The sequence below is a fragment of the Thalassophryne amazonica genome, chromosome 15, assembly GCF_902500255.1.
Source record: "Thalassophryne amazonica chromosome 15, fThaAma1.1, whole genome shotgun sequence".
Classification (NCBI taxonomy): domain Eukaryota; kingdom Metazoa; phylum Chordata; class Actinopteri; order Batrachoidiformes; family Batrachoididae; genus Thalassophryne; species Thalassophryne amazonica.
In genome coordinates this window covers 6,115,175-6,134,763 of record NC_047117.1, presented here as the reverse complement: position 1 = coordinate 6,134,763, position 19,589 = coordinate 6,115,175, and the positions used below count along the sequence as shown (strand labels likewise).

At 41.4% G+C, this 19,589-nt stretch overlaps 1 protein-coding gene across 4 annotated transcripts; it reads right to left on the bottom strand.

The window, feature by feature from the left end:
• Nucleotides 1-8,102: 8,102 nt before the first annotated feature.
• On the bottom strand, nucleotides 8,103-19,589 carry LOC117526020 (ectonucleoside triphosphate diphosphohydrolase 7-like). 4 transcript variants are annotated; one of them, XM_034188007.1, is made up of 14 exons: nucleotides 19,399-19,589; nucleotides 18,251-18,356; nucleotides 17,869-18,054; nucleotides 16,475-16,680; nucleotides 15,419-15,569; nucleotides 15,192-15,295; nucleotides 14,975-15,034; nucleotides 14,357-14,505; nucleotides 13,593-13,759; nucleotides 12,483-12,684; nucleotides 12,127-12,246; nucleotides 11,840-11,925; nucleotides 10,369-10,530; nucleotides 8,103-10,266 (listed from the first exon to the last, which is right to left on the bottom strand). In XM_034188007.1, the coding sequence occupies exons 2-14, from the start codon at nucleotides 18,256-18,258 to the stop codon at nucleotides 10,050-10,052; spliced, it is 1,818 nt and encodes a 605-aa protein (XP_034043898.1). In that variant the 5' UTR covers nucleotides 18,259-18,356; nucleotides 19,399-19,589; the 3' UTR covers nucleotides 8,103-10,049. The 4 variants fall into 4 exon arrangements, with proteins under 4 accessions (XP_034043898.1, XP_034043900.1, XP_034043897.1 ...); XM_034188009.1 differs by having other exon boundaries at nucleotides 18,251-18,352; XM_034188006.1 differs by having other exon boundaries at nucleotides 19,419-19,589.

Sequence of the window (19,589 nt, the reverse complement as noted above, 5' to 3'; positions counted from 1 at the left end):
GGCAATAGTGTGGGACAACTACATTCTGTTTAAAAAAATCACAACAGTTGTATGACATTGAATACCCCAATTATGTTTTGATTATTTTACTGATATTTTATTCAGAGGTATTTTAAAACATTAGAAAAAACGTTTCTTTACCATTCATTTTTATCATTGAAGATCAAAAGTCTGGGTGTGGGACAAGCACAAAACGGCAATACTCGCATATAATGATGCTGAAAAAAGGTGAAAAAGTCATCATAGACTACTAGAACAAATTTCTTAACACACTTTCATTGTAAAGATAACTATAAAAGTGTGAAATTTCCCCTTTTTTCTGTTTTTCATACAATATGATCAAAGGACATAATAAGTGCCCGTAGTCTAAGAATCACCCTTGTATGGTTTGAAAGTGGTTTTGAGTGGCGCTAATCGTGTGTTTATGGCTGAAACATTGAAATGTCCGCTGCTGAGAAACACGTTCACCGTCTTAAAGTGAGGGAAAACTGTCAGCGCTGCAAACGGAGTCTCAGGATCTCGTACAGTAAAGAAGCTCTTCACAAACCACAACAAATGGAGTTTGAAACCTCGAACCATCCATCTGACAATGAGGTTGTTAGTTTGATTCCAGTTTGAATGTTTGTCCTGATGTTTCCTTCCTGTGAAATAACACAAAGAACATCTGCTGTGTACATTCTGCACCCCCCCCCCCCCCCAAAAAAAAAAAAAAAACCCCGTAGTGACACTGCTGTTGAGTTCCTGTTAAGGGCTTCAATTGGTAGCATTTAAAAGCTTTTTGTATCATCGGTGTGTTTCCCTTTAACTGGAAAGCTTTAATGAGGCCGGCGTTGGCGAGACCATTTATCCCAGCCTCACATTCCTGATTCTGTTTCCCAGAAAGTTTCCGTTTGTTACCTGGAACCACCCGGCAGCTATGTGCGGGGGTGGAACCGAAAAAGCTGGACTCGGATTGTTTTGGGTTCCGTTTCTGTGGCTTGACTCACAATGACTCGGCAGAAACTGGATGGTTTTCATCCAGTTTCTGCTTCCTCACTGAGCGACGCTGCCAGTGAAAAGTCAACGGTCCAGAAAGTTACTTTTGTTTCCTTCTTGGAGAAAGTTTAGAGACTAATTCCACTTTGTCAGAAGCTGCATTTTGTAATTACAGTTTAAATACTGTATCATTAAAGCTGCTTATCGTTGGAGTGAAGTAATCAGAGTCTCTACTCTGTTAGCGTGGATCAGGTTTGATTCCGGTTCACACATCTAACTCTGGTTCCTGTTTTGGGCCACAAAATAGTGGAACCAGAAATGGAACCCACATGGTTCCACCCCAAAATGTGAGAACATGAGTTGGTTCCATAGTTGGTGCTCTATAGATACCAAACTGAAGCCAGAACGTTGGCTCTACAGCTAAGACAACTGGTTAATTAGATCAGGTAGCATCGCTGTATCCACCACATACACCATGGAACCATCTTGGGTCCTGGATGGCAACCACCCAGGCAGGCCACCGGAAAGTACATATCCATCTTCCATAGGCAGGTGGACTGTGGGCGACCACTTTCCCTTTTCCAGTTGTTGGCGTCCTCTATAATGAGGCACCTGCATGCTGGATTATGTGAAGGGAATTATGCCACATGGCCGCCGTGTCGTAGCAGAAATGATGTGATAATGCAAGTATTATGCCTCATCTGAGTCTCCCTAACTAACTGCGCATTTGACATAGTCATTCCAGTGGAAGCCAAGAATCCTCCAGAGAGACCCTCTACCAAAGACATCCAGTCATTATGTTAGGTCACAGTTGAGTCTCACAGTAAGACTAGAAGAACCAGGACCTTATGGACAACTCTGCCCGGTCATGACTCTATAAGGGCTTCACCTGGTAGACTGATAATGAAGCCTATCTTCTTCGAAAAATCAATTAAACGTGGACAAATGTTGTGTCAGATTGAAGTAAAACTACACTGGTTGGGACAGTGTTGACCTCTGGGTGTCTGTCCCCACTCTGCTCTGATGCTCACATTGTTGAAGACACTTGGTCTTCTCTGGTTTCAAAGGCGCTAGGCCTCAGGGAGGGAGGAGGCCAGGGGACAGAGCACTTAGCAGGTCCTTGGGGTAGTTTATCTGAAACCTTTTAATCCCCCTCCACCACCTCCTCTCTCCTGTCTCACGCTGACAACTGCAGGGGAGGACTACAGTCGAGGCTTTTCCACATCAAGCATTTCGATGTCACCGTAAAAGGAATACAGGTGTCATTAACGATATCATCACGACTTCGTGATGTTCAGGCGTAGCACTTCCAGAACCCTGTTACTGTGCAGGTTGTTTCCATCAGAATGTTTGCTGCAAAAACAGCCGAGTGTCACCGCTGGCTGCCTCCTACAAACCTTCAGGTGGATGAAGGTGTGAGAACAAATCAGCTGCTCATTTCTGACGAGACAAATGAGCTAAAATGAAGCCAGTGTCGCTCTGAATTGTGTTTCCCTGTTGATTTGTGGTACCCAGCCCTGTACTTTTTTTTTTTTAAATCTACAACTCTGCATTCAGCTGTACTTGGAACTTGGGGGGTGGGGGGACAAGATCTCCGGTACTGAAACAGTCAAATCTGACAGAATACGAGTACAAATTTCCAAAATTAGCCGACAGGAACGTGTTTGCTGTTACAACAGTCGGACAGCATATGATCAACAATATTATTAGTAATACAAACTTACCCGTGTTTTTCCAAGAAGATGCACTAAAAGAAATTTAAAGCGTTCTTAGACCTGGGCGTGTTTGGCTACATTTGGCAACAAGTTACAGCTCTCCTGCCTGGTTGTGTTTGACGCCATGTTTTTCCAAGCAGGTCCACCCCTATGCAAAAGCCAGGAAAAGTTGTTTTGTTTTTGTTCCAGAAGTCAGTGGACTACAAGCCTTCATGGCCCCGCCCACGCTCTGGTCAGGCTGACACGAAGGAGGAGCGGCGCACATTGTGTCCTCACCTCCTGATACCTTGGAGTGATTCTTTCTGAAATTGGACACTGACATGCTTTGATCCTGCGCTGACCCAAAGACGAGGCAAACGCGGTAGCTGTGAGATTGACTGAACTCCAGAAAATTTAACATGTTCAGACGTGGCACAGGTTTAAGTGAGTTACTCCAAGTGGTGTCGCGCATCAGACCAACTTTCCCCCGAGACACAAATAAGTTGTTTCGTATCGTGCTCGAGAAAACACACAACCAAACTCTGTAAGGTATAAAAGGTGCTTTACGGTGGAACTTAGGAAAACAGAATTTCCAAGCAGAAACTATTACGTAAGCTGGAATTGAGTCTTCAGCCAGAAAAATACTTATGTTGAAGATTCTGCCTTCAGAAGTTTGGGCAAGTTTCCTGGTACCCAAATTCAGTGGTTCTCAAACCTGCTCCTCAAGTTAGCACAGAACCTATACGTGTTCTAGACATGGAAAACCTAGTTAGCCGTAGTTAGGCACTGCTATCAGATTCAACACGTTGAGAGTCTGCAACTGTAATAAAACGGTATATTTCTAATTTTAAGTATGTAGATATTTATGTTGTTAAAACATTAATATAGAGATGTAGAAGCTGGTTAAAGCTAAAACCTCATGGTAAAACAGTCAGATTCTGTAGAGACTTTCAAGTCCAGACTTAAGACGCACTTATTTTCCCTTTTGTATGGCTAGCATGTTGGCATAGTATGTTACTATGCTTTTTACTCTTTTAATTCATTTTATTAGTAAACGGAGCGTGCCACGGCCTCAGCTTTACCTAAATTCTGGGTCTTTTAGTGAAGCTTAGGGTTAGTGGCCAGCGATCACCTTAGTATTCTGTTTTTCTTGTTGCTTAATGCTAACAAATTACACTGCATTTGTTGTCTTTCCGATGCTTGATTCTGCTTTTTTTTTTTTTTTTTTTTTTATCTCTCTGTTTGAGGTGCAGCTCCATCCAGAGATGGGTGTGGTGTCTGTTCCGGAAACCGTCCTGTGCACCGGCAACATTTCCTGTATATTCGTTTTGTGAATTGTTCTGTAATTTGTGTCTGTATCGTGGCCCAAGCCAGAGGGTCACCCCTTTGAGTCTGTTCTGCTTGAGGTTTCTTCCTCAGAGGCAGTTTTTCTTTACCACTGTTGCTCTGGGGGTTAATAAGGTTAGACCTTACTTGTGTGAAGCACCTTGAGGCAACCTTGCTGTGATTTGGCACTATATAAATGACAATGAATTGAAAATTTGTAATTTTAGCTATTTGAAAGCTTGTACATGGTAGGTAATGAGCTAAAAAGATAGTAGATATAATAAAGGTTCCCACTAGCTGTTCTCTAGTTTTCTTCCATTAGCTCAGATGTGTAAAGTTAATTGGCACAATTTCACATTTACATTTCCCCGTTTCTGACCTACGTGAACATTATGCTGCATTCCTGTTAAAAATTCAGACTTTATGCCTGCAGGTTTTCTGTATGCCCTCAGGATAAATGGACTTGACAAGTGTCATCGTAGTCCATGCTAGCTAACTACAGTAGCATCATTGATTTCATTCTGCATACATGAGATATTTCGTTGTATTTGGAAAGCTTAAATTCATTGTAACACTGGGGGAAAAGAATCTATGCAGCAGTTATCTGATTATGACAGTGCTTCTGAATTTAAGTCAGAGCATCATACAATTTTGAAGTAGAATATCAGAAAATTGAGTTCTGGATTTTCTGGAATGCAGCGTAACAGCAGCTGAGCTAGCAAGCTATCTGGTTAATTGCTACAGTAAATGTTATTTACAAAAAAAAGTCTTTGTTTGGTAAAACAGATTAAATAATCCGTCTGCGTTTTCCCATGTTTATCTCACTCGGAACAGAGGATATGAATGACACAAAGCTGACTTCTGATTTTTGAGTTGCAGCAAATGGCAGCGTTAGCGTTGATGTCTACCATGCTATGCTACGTTAGCTATGATGTTTACCATTTTTACAATGAACCAAAACCGCAACTTTGGTACAAATGTCAGGGCTGTGGGAAATAATTTGACAGGGAAACAAATTTTTATGTGGCTTTAGTCATGAATGTGAGCCTGAAAAGGAAAGATGTTGGATCACAGATGAAACTAGTAAAGACTGGAGGGGGGAAACAAATGCATCCAAAAAATACAAATCGGAGAATACTAAGAGATTCTAGAACATTCCACACAGTTGTGTTGTATACTGTGTACAGCAACCTGCCTCCCCCTAACCTCCTGTTCTACCCTCTGTTGTTCTCTAACCACAATAATACTATGGACCTGTTAACGCATTAACACATCTTTATGTACAACTCCTTTGTCAGTAAGTAACCTTTAAGAAAATAGTCCAAAAATAAAAGAAAAAAAAATTCAAGAAGTGCCGTACAAATAGAATCCTAATATTTTCTTGTTTTGGTTTTGTGTGAGTGTACTGTACACCTGTATAATGTATATTTTAATATTTATATGCAGCTGTTGTATTAAAGTATATTTTTAAAATAAAATTAGTCTCAGTTGTGCTTTGAATGTGGTTAACAAAAAAGTAATCTTGCCTTTTTGTCATTAAACTTGCAGCAAAAATGTCTTTCCAGCTCCACAGCACCACCTGCCAGCGGGCATATTAATGACGTGCATATTCTCCAGGGTAGTTCTTAATTGAGAAACAGCACCGCCTAAAGGTCAGTCTGGGTTAGAGCACTACGTGGCTCCACTGATGTCACATTGATTGATTTATTTATTCAATAAATAAAACTAATGAGCACATTTGTTGTGAACTTTGAGAGAAGATGGAACCTGGTGTACATGTTAAAAATTTGGGGTGGACACAAACGTTTGTAACAGTAAAACAGAAGAGGCCAAACCAGTTTGATTTTAAAAACATTGTGACTTTATTCTTCTGAAATGATTCCTTTTCACATTAATTACAAACATAAAAAGTCAAGTTTCCCATTATGTGAATTAATATTCAGCATTGCACGATGCCCAGATCTGAAGAGACTCGCTCTAAGGTCGGTCCCGTCTTGGGTATGAACTCACCCAGCAATGTGTTATTGTTGGGTTTTGTGTTTTTAAACCAGTGCTAAGTTTTCATCCTCGTGTATTTAATAGAAAACCAAATGCAAATATGTTTTACAAAATTTGCTGCTAAGCGTGGGTGTGGCCTGCCACAGAACGGGTATTGTAATCAGTGGTGTGTGTCTATGTAGAAAATAACAAACACGTGAGCAGATTTTCTCCAAACTTGGCAGGAATATTTCTTGAGTGAGTGTCTCCAGATGACTGACTTTTGGAGCAGATCGGTCAAAAGTCGTCAAAAATATAGTCTGAAAAACATTTTCCAAGATATATCTCTGACCAATACGGCTGGAAAGGCTATGTTAAGCTCATATCAGCTGGTATGCGTGATGTTATGACAACATCAAAGAGATGTCATGAGTGTCTGCAAAAATACATTTTACAGAATATCTTCGAAAACAGCAGCAGTAGAGAAGTGATTCAATCACAATGGTCCCAAAAGAAAAAAAGAGAAAAAAAAATGCATGCACATATTGTGGAGAATCGCTCATCTAATGCCTTTGTTTATCTTGGGAGCATTTTGTATTTATATTTTTTTAAGTTGAAATGGAAAAACAAAAATTTGGCCAGTGTTAAGTCAAATTCTGAGGTACTGAGTCAAAAGTCAAAAACTGAAATCTGTTTTAATTTAGTAGTGTCTTTAATTTTTTAAATACTCGCGGTTAGATTTGTATTTTTAAAACGGTTGTTTTTATTTCACTAAAGTTTGATTTTTTTCTTTTCTTTTCTACCTCAAAGGTGAGCAGTAGTAGGGTGGCTTCTGATTGATCATCGGCACAACGCTTAAAATTTGCACTGGGTACCCAAATATATCGCCACCTAGGGGCAATCTCTGTGAAAAAAAAATTTATCACAGCCAATTACAGTAAAATATGGTGTGAAATTCTGCAGCTAATTGCAATTTTATTGGAAGAAAGATGAGAAAAAAATTTAAATAACCAATTTGGAGAACTCTGAATTTTGCCGTGAAATCAACATTACAGATTTGTTGTGAGATTTCTTATAAAACAACTTTTTTTTTAAAGTCACTGGTTTCTGGACGATATTTTGCAAACAGCTGCTAAGTTCCCATTTTTTACATTTTAAATGAGTTTTGGTGTTTTTAGCCAATTTAAAACTACACAATTCCATCCTCCCATTTTATGTACCTGCTTACTCCAATTAAGGGTCATGGGGGGGGGCTATCCAAGCTGTCATAGGGTGTGAGACGGGGTGCACCCTGGACAGGACGCCAGTTTGTCGCAGGGCCACATACAGACAAACAAACTTAAAATGTCCAACCCACCTAACCTGTGTGGATGTGGGAGGAAGCCGGAGCCCCCGGAGGGAACCCACACAAACATGGGGAGAAACTCCACACAGAAAGGCCACAGGTGGGAATCAAACCCATGACCTTCTTGCTGTGAGGCGACAGTGCTAACCACTAAGCCACCATGCTGCCCAACTACATAATTCCTTTGTTGAAGGGAAAAATTCCATTGTTAAAGACAAAATTCACTCTTGCAACATATAAAGTTAAAATCAGTTAAATGACCTTTTGTACGATCCTGTGCACAGACAGGGTGCAGAAGATCATTATTATTATTACAGACGATCTCACACATAAAACTCTCACAATCAGATGCACAGTTGCATCGTCACAGTTTCTGCAGGCAGCAAACAAAAACGGCAGACGATAAAAGAACATTTTCCTTTGTGTTGAAGGTTTGTGTTGCTCAACAACGGCTTTAAAGCGTTTCACATATATTGGGATTTATTTTTTCCATTTTCCAACATCCATCCATTTAAAAAAAAAAAAAGTTCTTTTCTTTCATGTGTACAGAAATCCAACTGCTTCTGCCTGATTTGGGCTTCAGGGCCTTCACCTGCTTTCATCTAAACACAGCGCTCGGCTGATTTTCTTTACAGCTAAAAAGCCTCCTGGCTGCTCCTCGGCTGATAAATTCCGCCGTGGACGAGATTTTTTTGGCAGGACAACAGTAGAATTCAAATATCAAAGCTCCTCCGGAGGCCGCGGCTTTAAACCTGCAAGAAAAATCATCCTGAGAAGATGAACCGTTTTTAGGACACAAAGTACCGACTGTGTGGTTAAAACTTTTCATCCTCTGTCTCCCTGCGATTAATCTCTTTTTCTACATATAATTCACAAACAGTAAAGAGAAACGCGTTCATGTTTTAAAGCGATGAGGCTTTGAAGCGCCGTCATGCACGCTAACAGTGACATGGAAGTGTCTTGGCAATATTACGGGAATATAAAGCCACAGTGTGTGTGCTTTAGCGTCCTCTAGTGGTGAGACTGCAGACTGTGTTTTGTTGTTCCAGATTCTAATTTTGTTTCCGTTCACTTTTTTGTGTCTTTGGCGACGAGGGTTCCGGCTCTCTGGCATTTTCTTGTGATAAGGAACATGTATGAGTCTCCATTTGACTAAAACGGTTCTCAGTCGTTAGCCCACACTAGCAACCAGCAAAAAGCCATATAACTATGTCCCTTTTGGGCTACTGTATCAACACGGTGGCCTCTATGAGGGGGAACTCTCACGTGTAGACAAAAGATTAATTCTAAACTCAAGAAACAATAATAATTGTTATGAATTCTATACGACATTTCTGCTAATAAAAGCCCCTGAAACACGACACACTGTAGCTTTTAACAGTACGGCTGTGGAATAGATAACTGAAAACAGCTCTAAGTTTACTTTGATTTAATTTTTTTTTGAAAAAGAGAGACCACTGATTTAGCTGAGGACAGGGAAGCGTGGGATGAGCTGCTTCGTCTAATTCCACTGCAATCTGGATTTAGATAAACGGCAGAAAATGAGGAAGTAGTGCGACCAAATGGGCAACGTCAACTTTTTTAAATAAAAAAAACTGCTGCACTTGAAACAGGTTGTATTACTAAATGCAGTAAAATATTTTCGAATTTTGTTCCAGTTTAATAGCAAAGTTCTGCCGTCGATTTTGAAATATTTGTCTTCCCAAACATGCACAACAGATTTACAAAGTTTTTGCACAGACGAACATTTTCCAGTTCAAATTGTCGAGAAAATCTACTTTCATCTCAAATCCATTTGTAGTTAAATGCTGCTAGTGAATTTATTTTCATAATTTTGCCAAGATAAATTCATGTACTGCTTTTTGCATTGTTGGGAAGCACATCTGGACCTGAGTGATGCCTGATGGCGCCACCTGGTGGCAGACTTATGATACGAATGCGTTCTATCATGAGTCGGTGCTCTAGTTCTTTCACAAGCACCTCGAGCGGAGTCTGTGAGAACTCCACTGGAATCAGACATACCACCACACCACCAGAGGGCGCTGTGGTCTACAGGAAGCTGCAACAACTGAGCAACAATTTTCTCTGGTTTTCAACAATAACCACAACATCTAGCTTTTAAAATATTCCATATTTGATGATTCTTCCAGTTTTCATGGCCAAAATAATCTTGTACTCTAAGTGCGACAATCGCATCACAATTGTGGCGCAGCAGCTCTCAGCCAATCAGCTGCCATTGTTCACGTTTAGAAATCCGTGGCTCGGTTACCGCCTCCTCACAGTCGATAACCAAACATGGATCCAGACCCTCTTTTCAGAGGGCGGGGCTGGATGATTGAGTACTAGCATCTGAGCAATCGCTGGCTTTCACCGCTGCAAGCTCCGCCCCCCGCAGACCCAGAACCACTGAAAAGTATGTCCACTGATGAAACCCACAAACTACAGATTGCACGCTGAAAACATGAACTAGCGCAAAGTCCGTTAGACTCAGCAGGTTTACTTGAGCAGAATGTTTAAAGAAACTGGTCATGAAGAGTTTGTAGTGCAGAAGGTTTTTTTTTTTTCCATCCAAAGTTCAAACGAGTTTTGAGCTTTTCCCTTTTCTGTCCTCAAACTCTCAGCTGCCACACACATCATTAAATAAGACCATCGTGTTACCACGATGACAGAAACTCCAGGGCTGATCTGGACACGGACCCTGCAGGTTCTTGTCGTTGCACTCGCCCAGTGGTTCAAGCGAGGAGACTCTCTCCCTCCTCGGCCCACAGGAGGTTGAGGGCCTCGGCTTGGCGCTGCTCCCTCTGGTGGATCCGCCGCAGGCGCAGGATGTAGAGCAGGATGGCGAGCACCACCACCAGGATGCAGAGGGAGAACAGGTGGTGGTTGTAGACGAAGGAGGAGCGCAGCCAGCCGTGGTGAGTCTGACGTAACGTCTCCTGCTGCAGGTCTCTGGAGACAACCGGTGAGACGTCAAACACTCAGAACTGCACTCTGGCACTGAGATAACATGCCTGTTATGTGTGGCTCTGTGTGGTGCAGCGGCACCCTCACCTGAGCGGCAGGAATCGGGTTTTGTACAGGATGGCTCCCAGCGTCCACTGGACCTCCTTGTCGTAAACGAGCTGGGCGGTTTGCAAACTTGAGTAGTTGGTGGGAAATCGAAAACCCGAGTGTAAAACCTCGTGCATCCAGGCCGACTTAAAGCACTGGAACCTGTGCAGGGCAACAAGTCGCAGAGGAGAAGGTGAACAATACGTCCAGACAAATGTCCTTCCAAATTAGCAGAATGACTCAAAAAGTAATGAACCCATTTCCATGAAACATGCTTTGGTTACACCAGTCAAATGCAGTTTAATCACCCAGACGAAGCTGGTCGAGTGTCTTGTGCCTGGACCGCACACCTGAAATGGAACCCCAGTCTATGTATATACAGACAGACCATCTCCTACCCCACAGAACCACCTCCTGACATACACACATATACATCAGCTGCTACAAGAATTCCTCAGACAGCTGAAGACAGACGGTGACAAGGAACACAAGGAAGACCAAGCCCCTCCGTTGGATGTACCATCAACAGATAGAGGAGGTGCCTGACAGCAAGACACCTTACCAGTGGCTAGAAAAGGACAGCACAGAGGCTCTGATCATGGCAGCACAAGAACAAGCCCTAAGCACCAGATCCGTGGAGGCAGGAGTCCACCACAGCGACAGGACCCAAGTTATAAACTGTGCAACTGTGTCCCAGAGACATTCCAGCACATAGCAAACTGGGACAGTGATCACCAAAAGGCACAACCAAGTGGTGGGAATAGTGTAAAGCAGAGGTCTCAAACCGGTTCCAGATAGGGCCAAGAGGGTGCAGGCTTTCTGTGCAACCACCCACTCCAGCAGGTGATTTCACTGATTAACTGATTTCACCTGCTCAAAGTGATGTTAATCAGTGAAATCACCTGCTGGAGTGGGTGGTTGCACAGAAAGCCTGCACCCTCTCGGCCCTTTCTGGAACCGGTTTGAGACCTCTGGTGTAAAGGAACATCAGATTCAAAGTCCCCAAGTCCTGATGGGAGACGACCCCAAAGGTTGTTGAATTAAAGGTCCTTTAGGACTTCAAATTCCAGACAGACAAGCAGCTGCTGGCCAACCAACACAGTGGGAGATCATAAACCAGCTTTAAATTTTCCAGAGGTGAACATGGACCGGTTGTCTACCTGGGTGATTGCCATCCACAACCCAAAGTGGTTCCATGGTATGGTGGATGTGGTGACACACAGCACCAGCACGTGCTCCCTGACCCGACCATCAGAGGTAATACACTCAAATATACCGAGTTAGTTTCAATCCACACAAGATTAAATCTTCATTTCCAGTTTTAAGTTGCTGCATCACACATTTAGCCAGAGAGAGCATTAATTGTCATGACTGAAGTAAGAAAGCTGAACAGCGCCGCCTACAGGAGCACAAATTCCAACAGAAAACACAAGAAGCATGTAGGATGAAGACTGCAGGATGCTGATCTTACTTGAGTCTGCTGAAATCAGCCTGCTGGGAGAAAAGCTTGTTGTCCAGCCGCTGTTTCAGAGTTGACCACTTGGTGGCGCAATACTCCTGAAGAACAAAGCAAAATCACAAAGTAAACCTTTGACCAAACAAAGAGAAACAATGTGTTATGCACAGAATGCTAACGGGGACAAACTCCCAAATGTGACCATTTCTGGAAGAGCAGCAGCAGATTTACGATATAATCCAAAACCAGTTTCAGAATATCTCCGATTTGCATGCTGTGCGGAACAGATATGTAATTATTACCGTGGCTGCTCGGGAGTACTTCTCGCTGTGGTACTGCCCTCCAATCCGCAGCACGTCCTCCATACAGTAATAAAACTCAGAGAAGCCGTAGAACTCGCTGTTACTGAAATTGATTGGAGCCTGGGGGGGGGGGGCACAATAACAGCATAAAGTTACAATAACACGTCTCAGATTGAAGACATCATTTAGAAGATAACAAAATAACCCTGGTCAATCTGGGATTCTGCATTTGTGAAGCTTCCTGGAACTGAACACCGAAATTAGCCTGAGAAAACTGGTTTCCTCTAAGCTAACTGAAGCACGTTGGAGCTAGCTTGGGCGTGAGATCAGAGACAAGGACGGGTGAAACCTGGTACCTGGTAGAAGCCGCGTGGTGCCATGGTGCCGTTGTGGAGGCCCAGGAAGGGCCGTACAGCCTCCTGGCACTGAGGCCAGTCACCCTGACCCCTCAGGTACAACGTGACGTTGTCCCGGACTACCGTGTCAGACAGACCGACAGGCAGGCAGGGATCCAGGTACGGTTTGTCCTCACTCAGACCGCTCTGTGTGGTTAGCAACCTGGACAAACAGAAACATTTAAGATAAACAGACTTTAGCTTTTAGCTCCAACTTGGTGAGCTGTGACTGACTTTGCAGATGACGCTGTGATGTTTGTGGAATCCATTGTGGTACTTGGAATGCTGAATAAGGATTCAGAGTCCGACATTTGCCAAATCCAGGAAGTCACTGATCTTATTTTTAGTTCAGTATTTCAATAACTTCCTGGATTCGGCCCTCAGACGGTTATCTGTATGGGGCAAAAGTGTTGGTCTTGTAAAGACATTCATGTCTCTGCGTCCTCAGACACTGAGGTTGAGATACACCTGGGAAGAGCTTATGGGGTCACGCGGTGACTGGACAGAGGTGTTTGGTGATGCCCAGAATGAAGGTCCAAGTCTTTAGGTTCCTAATTCTTCTTTTCTTAATGTATGATTGTGAGACTTGAATGCTAACTAGTGACCTCAGGCAATGACTGGATGTCTTTGGTACAAGTGTCAGGATTTACTGATATGAGCCTGTCACAAACCTATCAGTGGCTCTTATTTTTGCAGCTACAAAAAATTTATTTTACAGTGTAAACGAGGCAAAAATACTTTTGCTGTTGGAAATGGTGTCATCGTGCAAAGGGTGCTTCAATGGTACTGTTTACAATGCTGTCAAGCATGGCTGGGACCCCATCACCCCTTGGACATTAACAATAAGAACAAGAGGTGAAGTGATGTCATCGTCATCATAGTTTAAAATTAGGGAACATGTCACCTTTAAGTACGTGATGCTGCATAAAACACTAAAACTGTACGCAGTATTATAAACACCTGGGTTCAGCTTCAAATGTAGTTCCACGTGTTTAAGAAGATAAAACTGGATCTCCACCATGAAACAGAGTTTTCAGACACTATTAATTCCAGCTATAAGTTAAGTTCTACCTGTTCTTGGTCATTGTGTCGTTGAGCAGCTGGTCCTCGTATCGCTGCCGGGCCATGTTCCCTCCAAAGCCCAGGAAGGTGGTGACGTAGACTCTGTAGACGTGCTGTGTGTGCTCCACATCACAGCCCAGATTAAACTCGGCGAGCACGCTCTTTGCTGCCTCCTCCTGCAGCGACAGAGCCAGACGTCATGTGAAAGAACAACCCGAGCAGCAGAGTTCCGACTGGTTCCCACTTAACCCTTTCATATCCTCACGTCAAGGTCAATGCGCTCCACCAAAAAGGTTACATTGACCATTAAAGGGTCAAGCTTTAGTACTTTTTATTTTTTCATGCCTGACGTGAATTATTAGATGCAGCTAATCTGCTCGGTGCACGTCCGATCCCGTCAGATCTGATGAATTATTATCACATAATTATTTTCAGGTTGATTCACGAGTCAGTTGATTCACTAAAGGTTCATCTCTCAAAATGATTAACGTTGGAGTACTTTTTAAAATCTATTTAATCTTTTACGAAACGTAAAAGTCTCTAAGTTTTAAAGGGATTCTTCTGGATCAGTCTGATGGTAGAGAGCGCCACCTGGTGGTGCAACTCTTATTGTTTCAGCTCTTCTTTGGATTCTTTTCACTATGACAAATTTCTCCACTGCCGTCTGATATTTCAGCGTGTTTAGAAATGTCAGAATTTAAAGTGCAAAAGAAATATTATAAATAAACAACACGTTAACATCTTAGCTCAATTACGTCGACATGCTTTCTTACTTCTTGGGGTGATGCGAACGTGATGGCACTGGGCACCTCGTAGGCAATCTGCAGGGAAGCTCCGCCCATATCCATGATGCCCACTGTGCGCCTCCTGCTGATTGGCTGCTGGTTCTGCAACCCTGTTGTCACCTCAACTGTGGCGTCCGCTGAGAAACGCACAAGGAAGTATTTTTTAATTTGTTATGACATCAATTTTTTTAAATTAATTCATGCTCCTTCATATTAAATTTTCTAAAAATAAATCTCTACATTGAGAAAACATGCAAAACATTCTCTTTGGTTCCACCTTCTGACATGTGACAATTTGTTGCTTTTCTATGTATTATGTCATTTTAAATTAAACATTTGAGAATGTTTCATTAGGTTTTGTAAATTTTTGATGAACTATTTCTTTATTTTGTAAGATTTTACAGAATAACTCATTAATGACTCCAATCATTAGTTTGTAGTTTGCAGTTTGTCAGGTTCGCTATCAGTGTTGCTATGGGATTAAATTTGTGTACTTGTCCTCGAAGGCAGAATAAGTCAAGCACATTTAAACATTGAGTATAGCTGGAAAAAAGACATGAAAAAGAATCCTTCAAAAACAAAAAGAAAATTTCTAAAAGAACTCACCCTCATCAGCATGATCAAAGCGGCCCAACACAAAATTGATCCCGATCCATGCGTACACACCTGAGGGTGGCAGGAACATGGCATGCCAGTGACAAACAAAAACAAAACAAGAAGTGAGCTCATGCCATGTGTTTTTATTCCCGACACACTCTGCGTTTCTTCAACTTAAACACTCAAAACCAAATCAGTAACTAATAGCAACAGCATGTCACCTGACCTTCCTGTTTTCCAGAGATGACCTCAGCATGTGAACGGGAAAACAAGAAGTCAAACTCCAGAGCAACGTCAGTGACCAGGTCCTCCAAGATGGCCGCCTGCTTGCTACAGAAGCACAGTGACGAAACATGAGACTCAAACCAGAACGTGCACACTACACACTGCATTTACAACTATGCTACTAATAGCGTTTACAACTATGCCATTAATCAGTTCTTCGGCGCCTACCTCTCCGGCAGCAGCCTCATGCCAGCAGTGCACAGGATGTAGAGCGGCGTCTCCTTGTGCTTTTTGGGGGGGACGTGAGCAGCTGCAAAGCTGAGGAGAGGATGGAGGTAGTCATTTGCCGACGCCGGCGCGTGGGCTAGCGTGGAGATACCTGGAACAAAATGAGATCAGGAATATATTACAAGATGCAATTAAACTACTGTGTAACATCAGATATTTTTATTATTATTCTTGAGAAATTTCACTTTTGTTTCCACTGACGCAAGAAACACAGTGTCACTATTTGAGGCAGTAACACAACGAACTAAGACCAAATCCAGGTTGCTTCCACTAATGTGACTTGAACCCTGAATGCACTGCTGGAATCCTAATGTATCTATAAAATACTTCTCCATAATACAATGACAGGTCGACCACAGTGGTTACACTCATGCATCATTATACAGCTGTATATCATCAGCAAACAAACTGAGAATAAAAAGAACTCAATCGGAATGAAAAACTTGTTCAAACTTCAGCTTTTTGGTGTATCATGACTTTGTATTCATGGCTTTATTTTTAAAGTCCATACATGTTCTTTCCACATAGTTACATTATCATGAGATGGTTAAGATTTGCACAGTACATGATGTGCTCAGCTTTATGTGTGTGCTTGTGTGCACTTTTTGCACTGATGAATATTTATGGGTCTGCCACACATGCACCAAAAATCTTGCAAGTATTTACCGTATATAAACTGTAATAAACACAAGTTGCATGCAGCAGGTAATTGTTGACAATGAAATAAAACCACAAGAGGTGCAGGGTTCTCGTCCCACTGTGGAAGTGTTAAATGCTGCACACTGTTGGTGCTTATTGGTCGTCTCATAAACTACGACACTATCAACGGTTACAACCTGCAACAATACTGCACTGACTGTGTGATTACAAGTGTTACATATGAAAATTCACATTTACCCAAGAAACAAATCCGCATTTGGCGTTTTAACAAAGAGAACAAGTGATAAAATATGATGACCGCTGAAAAAGCACAGTGCAGACTAACCAAATCCTTACCAGGTTTGATCTTCTTAACGACGGGCTTGTGGTCGCGGTCTCTCATCTGTCTGATGTCCAACAGCGTGTGGGGGTTCCCGCTGTGGGGGGCCCAGTAGTACACAAACACCCGAGAGCCGCTGCTGCCACAGTCCACCACAATCCCATAATTCAGAACGGGATTTCTGACGTCAGTCGCCTCCATGGACTCCGCTATGGACAGGTACCTGCAGACGAACAAACACACAACAACAAATTACAGGTATCCACAAAAAATACGGAATTGAGCCACGAAGCTCTTTTCTAGCTTCTTTTCACATTTCCTCTTTATATCTTTTACTTTTAAAAGCTTTTTTGCTTCATTGCTTGTTTGTTTTTCAGCAGGATGGACCAGGCTGATTTTCATGAAACGTGGTGCAGCAGTGGCTCAGGGGCCACAAAGAACCCATTAAATTGTAGAGTGAATCTGGATCAAGGACCACTAACAGGACATTTTCCCCTTGAATTAATTATTAGCTTTGATGGAGTTCTGCACATTCTAATTAACAGAAATGTGATAAAACATCATGCCACTTTTTACAAAGTAGTTTTTACAAAAGTAACATCATAACAGTGACTGATGGTTCTCATGCTGTTGATTTTATTTTACAACCATAAATCATACAAAATTGGGTTGATATTGAAAATACAAAAAAATAAAAATACAAAAAAACTGCAGTGATACTTGCATTTACTTTACTTTCTTTTCTATTTCATTGCAGGAACAGATGAATATAAACAAATGAAATGATGTTGACCAGGAAAAAAACAATAAACGAAATATCGTGGGTTCATACTGTCTGCAATGAAATAATAAATTAAATGCAAGAATAACTGTTTTTTGTTTTCTTTTAGTTGTATTTTCCATATAGTCTCAACTTTTTTCTGATTGGTAGTTGTACTTTATTTGTTTGACCATGTAAACAAACGTTACTTTGTAACCAACATACAGCTGTTCCACTAAACACTTAAATGATTAATTAACAAGAAACGATGATCAATTATCTTCAAACGTGATTGACAAGTGATGCTAAAAATTTAATAATTTATGGAAAGATCAAAAAGAAACTGCAGCTTGACAATGGCTTAAATTGTTTTGTTTTTTTAATGATTTTAAGTACATTTTAATCTTATTTTGAATGGGTTTTAAAATGTTTTAAACAAGGAGAAATTTCAATTTGAAATCTCATTTTAAACCATTCATTGTGATTATGCTGCTTTAAAGTCATTTTAAATAGAACTGAAGTCAATTTAAACCACAATTTGTCTTTTTTTTAGACATCACTAAATCAAAACAATCTGTATTGTATTAATGTTTTTAAGATTTCTGGGGCCTTTACTTGAAGCTCTTTTCTACCACCATAAGATCTGCTCACTTGTTGCCTCTGGCCCCTGGGAGCCGCTGAGGTGCCCACAGCTGCTTCTGGTAGGTTCCCAGGAGCAGGACAGTGGAGGTGATGAGCAGCAGGAGCAGCAGGATGAGCCTCTGCCTGGGAGCACAGCCCAGAGAAAAGAGGGACACGCTGCACCAACAGGAGGCCGGCAGGCAGGACAGAGTGATCCTACGACCAACACATGACACGTTACAGGCAAATCAGTAAACACAAATCAAACCAGGAGGTGCACACCTGAGCATTAATGACATTAATGCCTCCTTCTTTCTTCCAATGCAGAACATCTGTTGAGGTCTGAAACTCGGTGCACACTGCGGTGCTCCAAACATCAGGACATTTCACACGCAGACTATCACTTTCTTACCTTGCCATGTGTCCACATCGACAAAAGTACAACACACCACAGTCGTCACCTCATGGTGCCAGAGCTCAGGTTGTGATCCCACCTACAGTTTGTGATGCTTTTCTGTCTGAAAGGAAATAGACGTAAAATTACTGCAGGTTTCTAAAACCTTGTTCCCAGAACACAACAAATGGACAAACTGGAGCCAATCGCATCATCCAGTGTACCATTATCATGCCTCTGATTGGCTTTTCCTTTTAAACAATAATTACTACATATGACTAGATATTAACAGGACAGATGTGCAGGTGAATGAGTGGGTTCAACTTCAAGATGGAGAAATTCTTCACAGGCTGTGATTAAATGAACTGTTGCTGCCTGAATAGCAATTAAGGTGCTTTGTTATGGAACTGAGAGAAACAAAAAAAGAATAATATAGCGACACCTGCATGACAGTTTTATAACTGAAAATTGAAGGTTATCTGAAATAACTACAAATAAACAGGTACAAAATTAATTTTTTATGACAAGAAGAAAAAAATCCAACTGCTGATCAGTGGAAACCTCCCTCTGAAAACTGTGACAGACTGTATTTTTCAGATTCGGGTCAAAAGGAAAAGTATGTTTTAAGTACAAAAATGTTGTCAATATGTGCAAACTAACAATCCTTTGATGGAAGTAGAAAAACACAGGCCAGAGACATTTAACAAGTCAGATTAATGAACTGACAATCATCACCAATTATGATAAACTAACTCATCTTGAAAGATAAGACTAAGAGTATTTATTTATAAAAATTTTATATTAAAGATGCCTCAGATTTACTGTTTGAACTACAGCATAAAATAATAATAATAATAATAACACATTTGCAGTCACTGAATGTTTACATGAGAGAAGCAGGAAGAATAAATCAATTCATCAAAACTGTTTTACTGATATAATAATGGTTTCAGCTCTACATTCTGTTGTAGCATTTTCATAAAATGACATTTTATTTTCCATTTAACCGCCGTTATATCAGCTAACACCGTTCAGTAAAACAACCCTGACGAACTGAACACGTCACATGGACAATAAATTAATATATTAATGATGGTCAACATCAGCTGATTTAATAAAAAACCGTGTTATTTTACAAACGTCGGGGTTTTTTTTCCATATGTTACCGTGTGTGAGATAAAGTCACCGAAAGACGTCGTTTCTGCTCCACGATTAAACTGATCTTCCTCGGCAGAATAATGATCCAATATTGTAAATTCTCACGAAACGGACCGAAGATTCTTCAGTCTTTAAAAACGTGATAATAAATAAAAGGAACGTGAGAAAGACTACGCTTCCGGCAGCCTGTCTACGTTAT

Excerpts from the sequence above, each read along its gene's own strand:
- LOC117526020 (XM_034188007.1), bottom strand. Across the intron at positions 15,035-15,191 it reads CATCTCTGGAAAACAGGAAG|GTGTGTACGCATGGATCGGG; the intron begins GTCAGGTGACAT and ends TGCCACCCTCAG. Across the intron at positions 11,926-12,126 it reads AGTACTCCCGAGCAGCCACG|GAGTATTGCGCCACCAAGTG; the intron begins GTAATAATTACA and ends TTTGTTCTTCAG.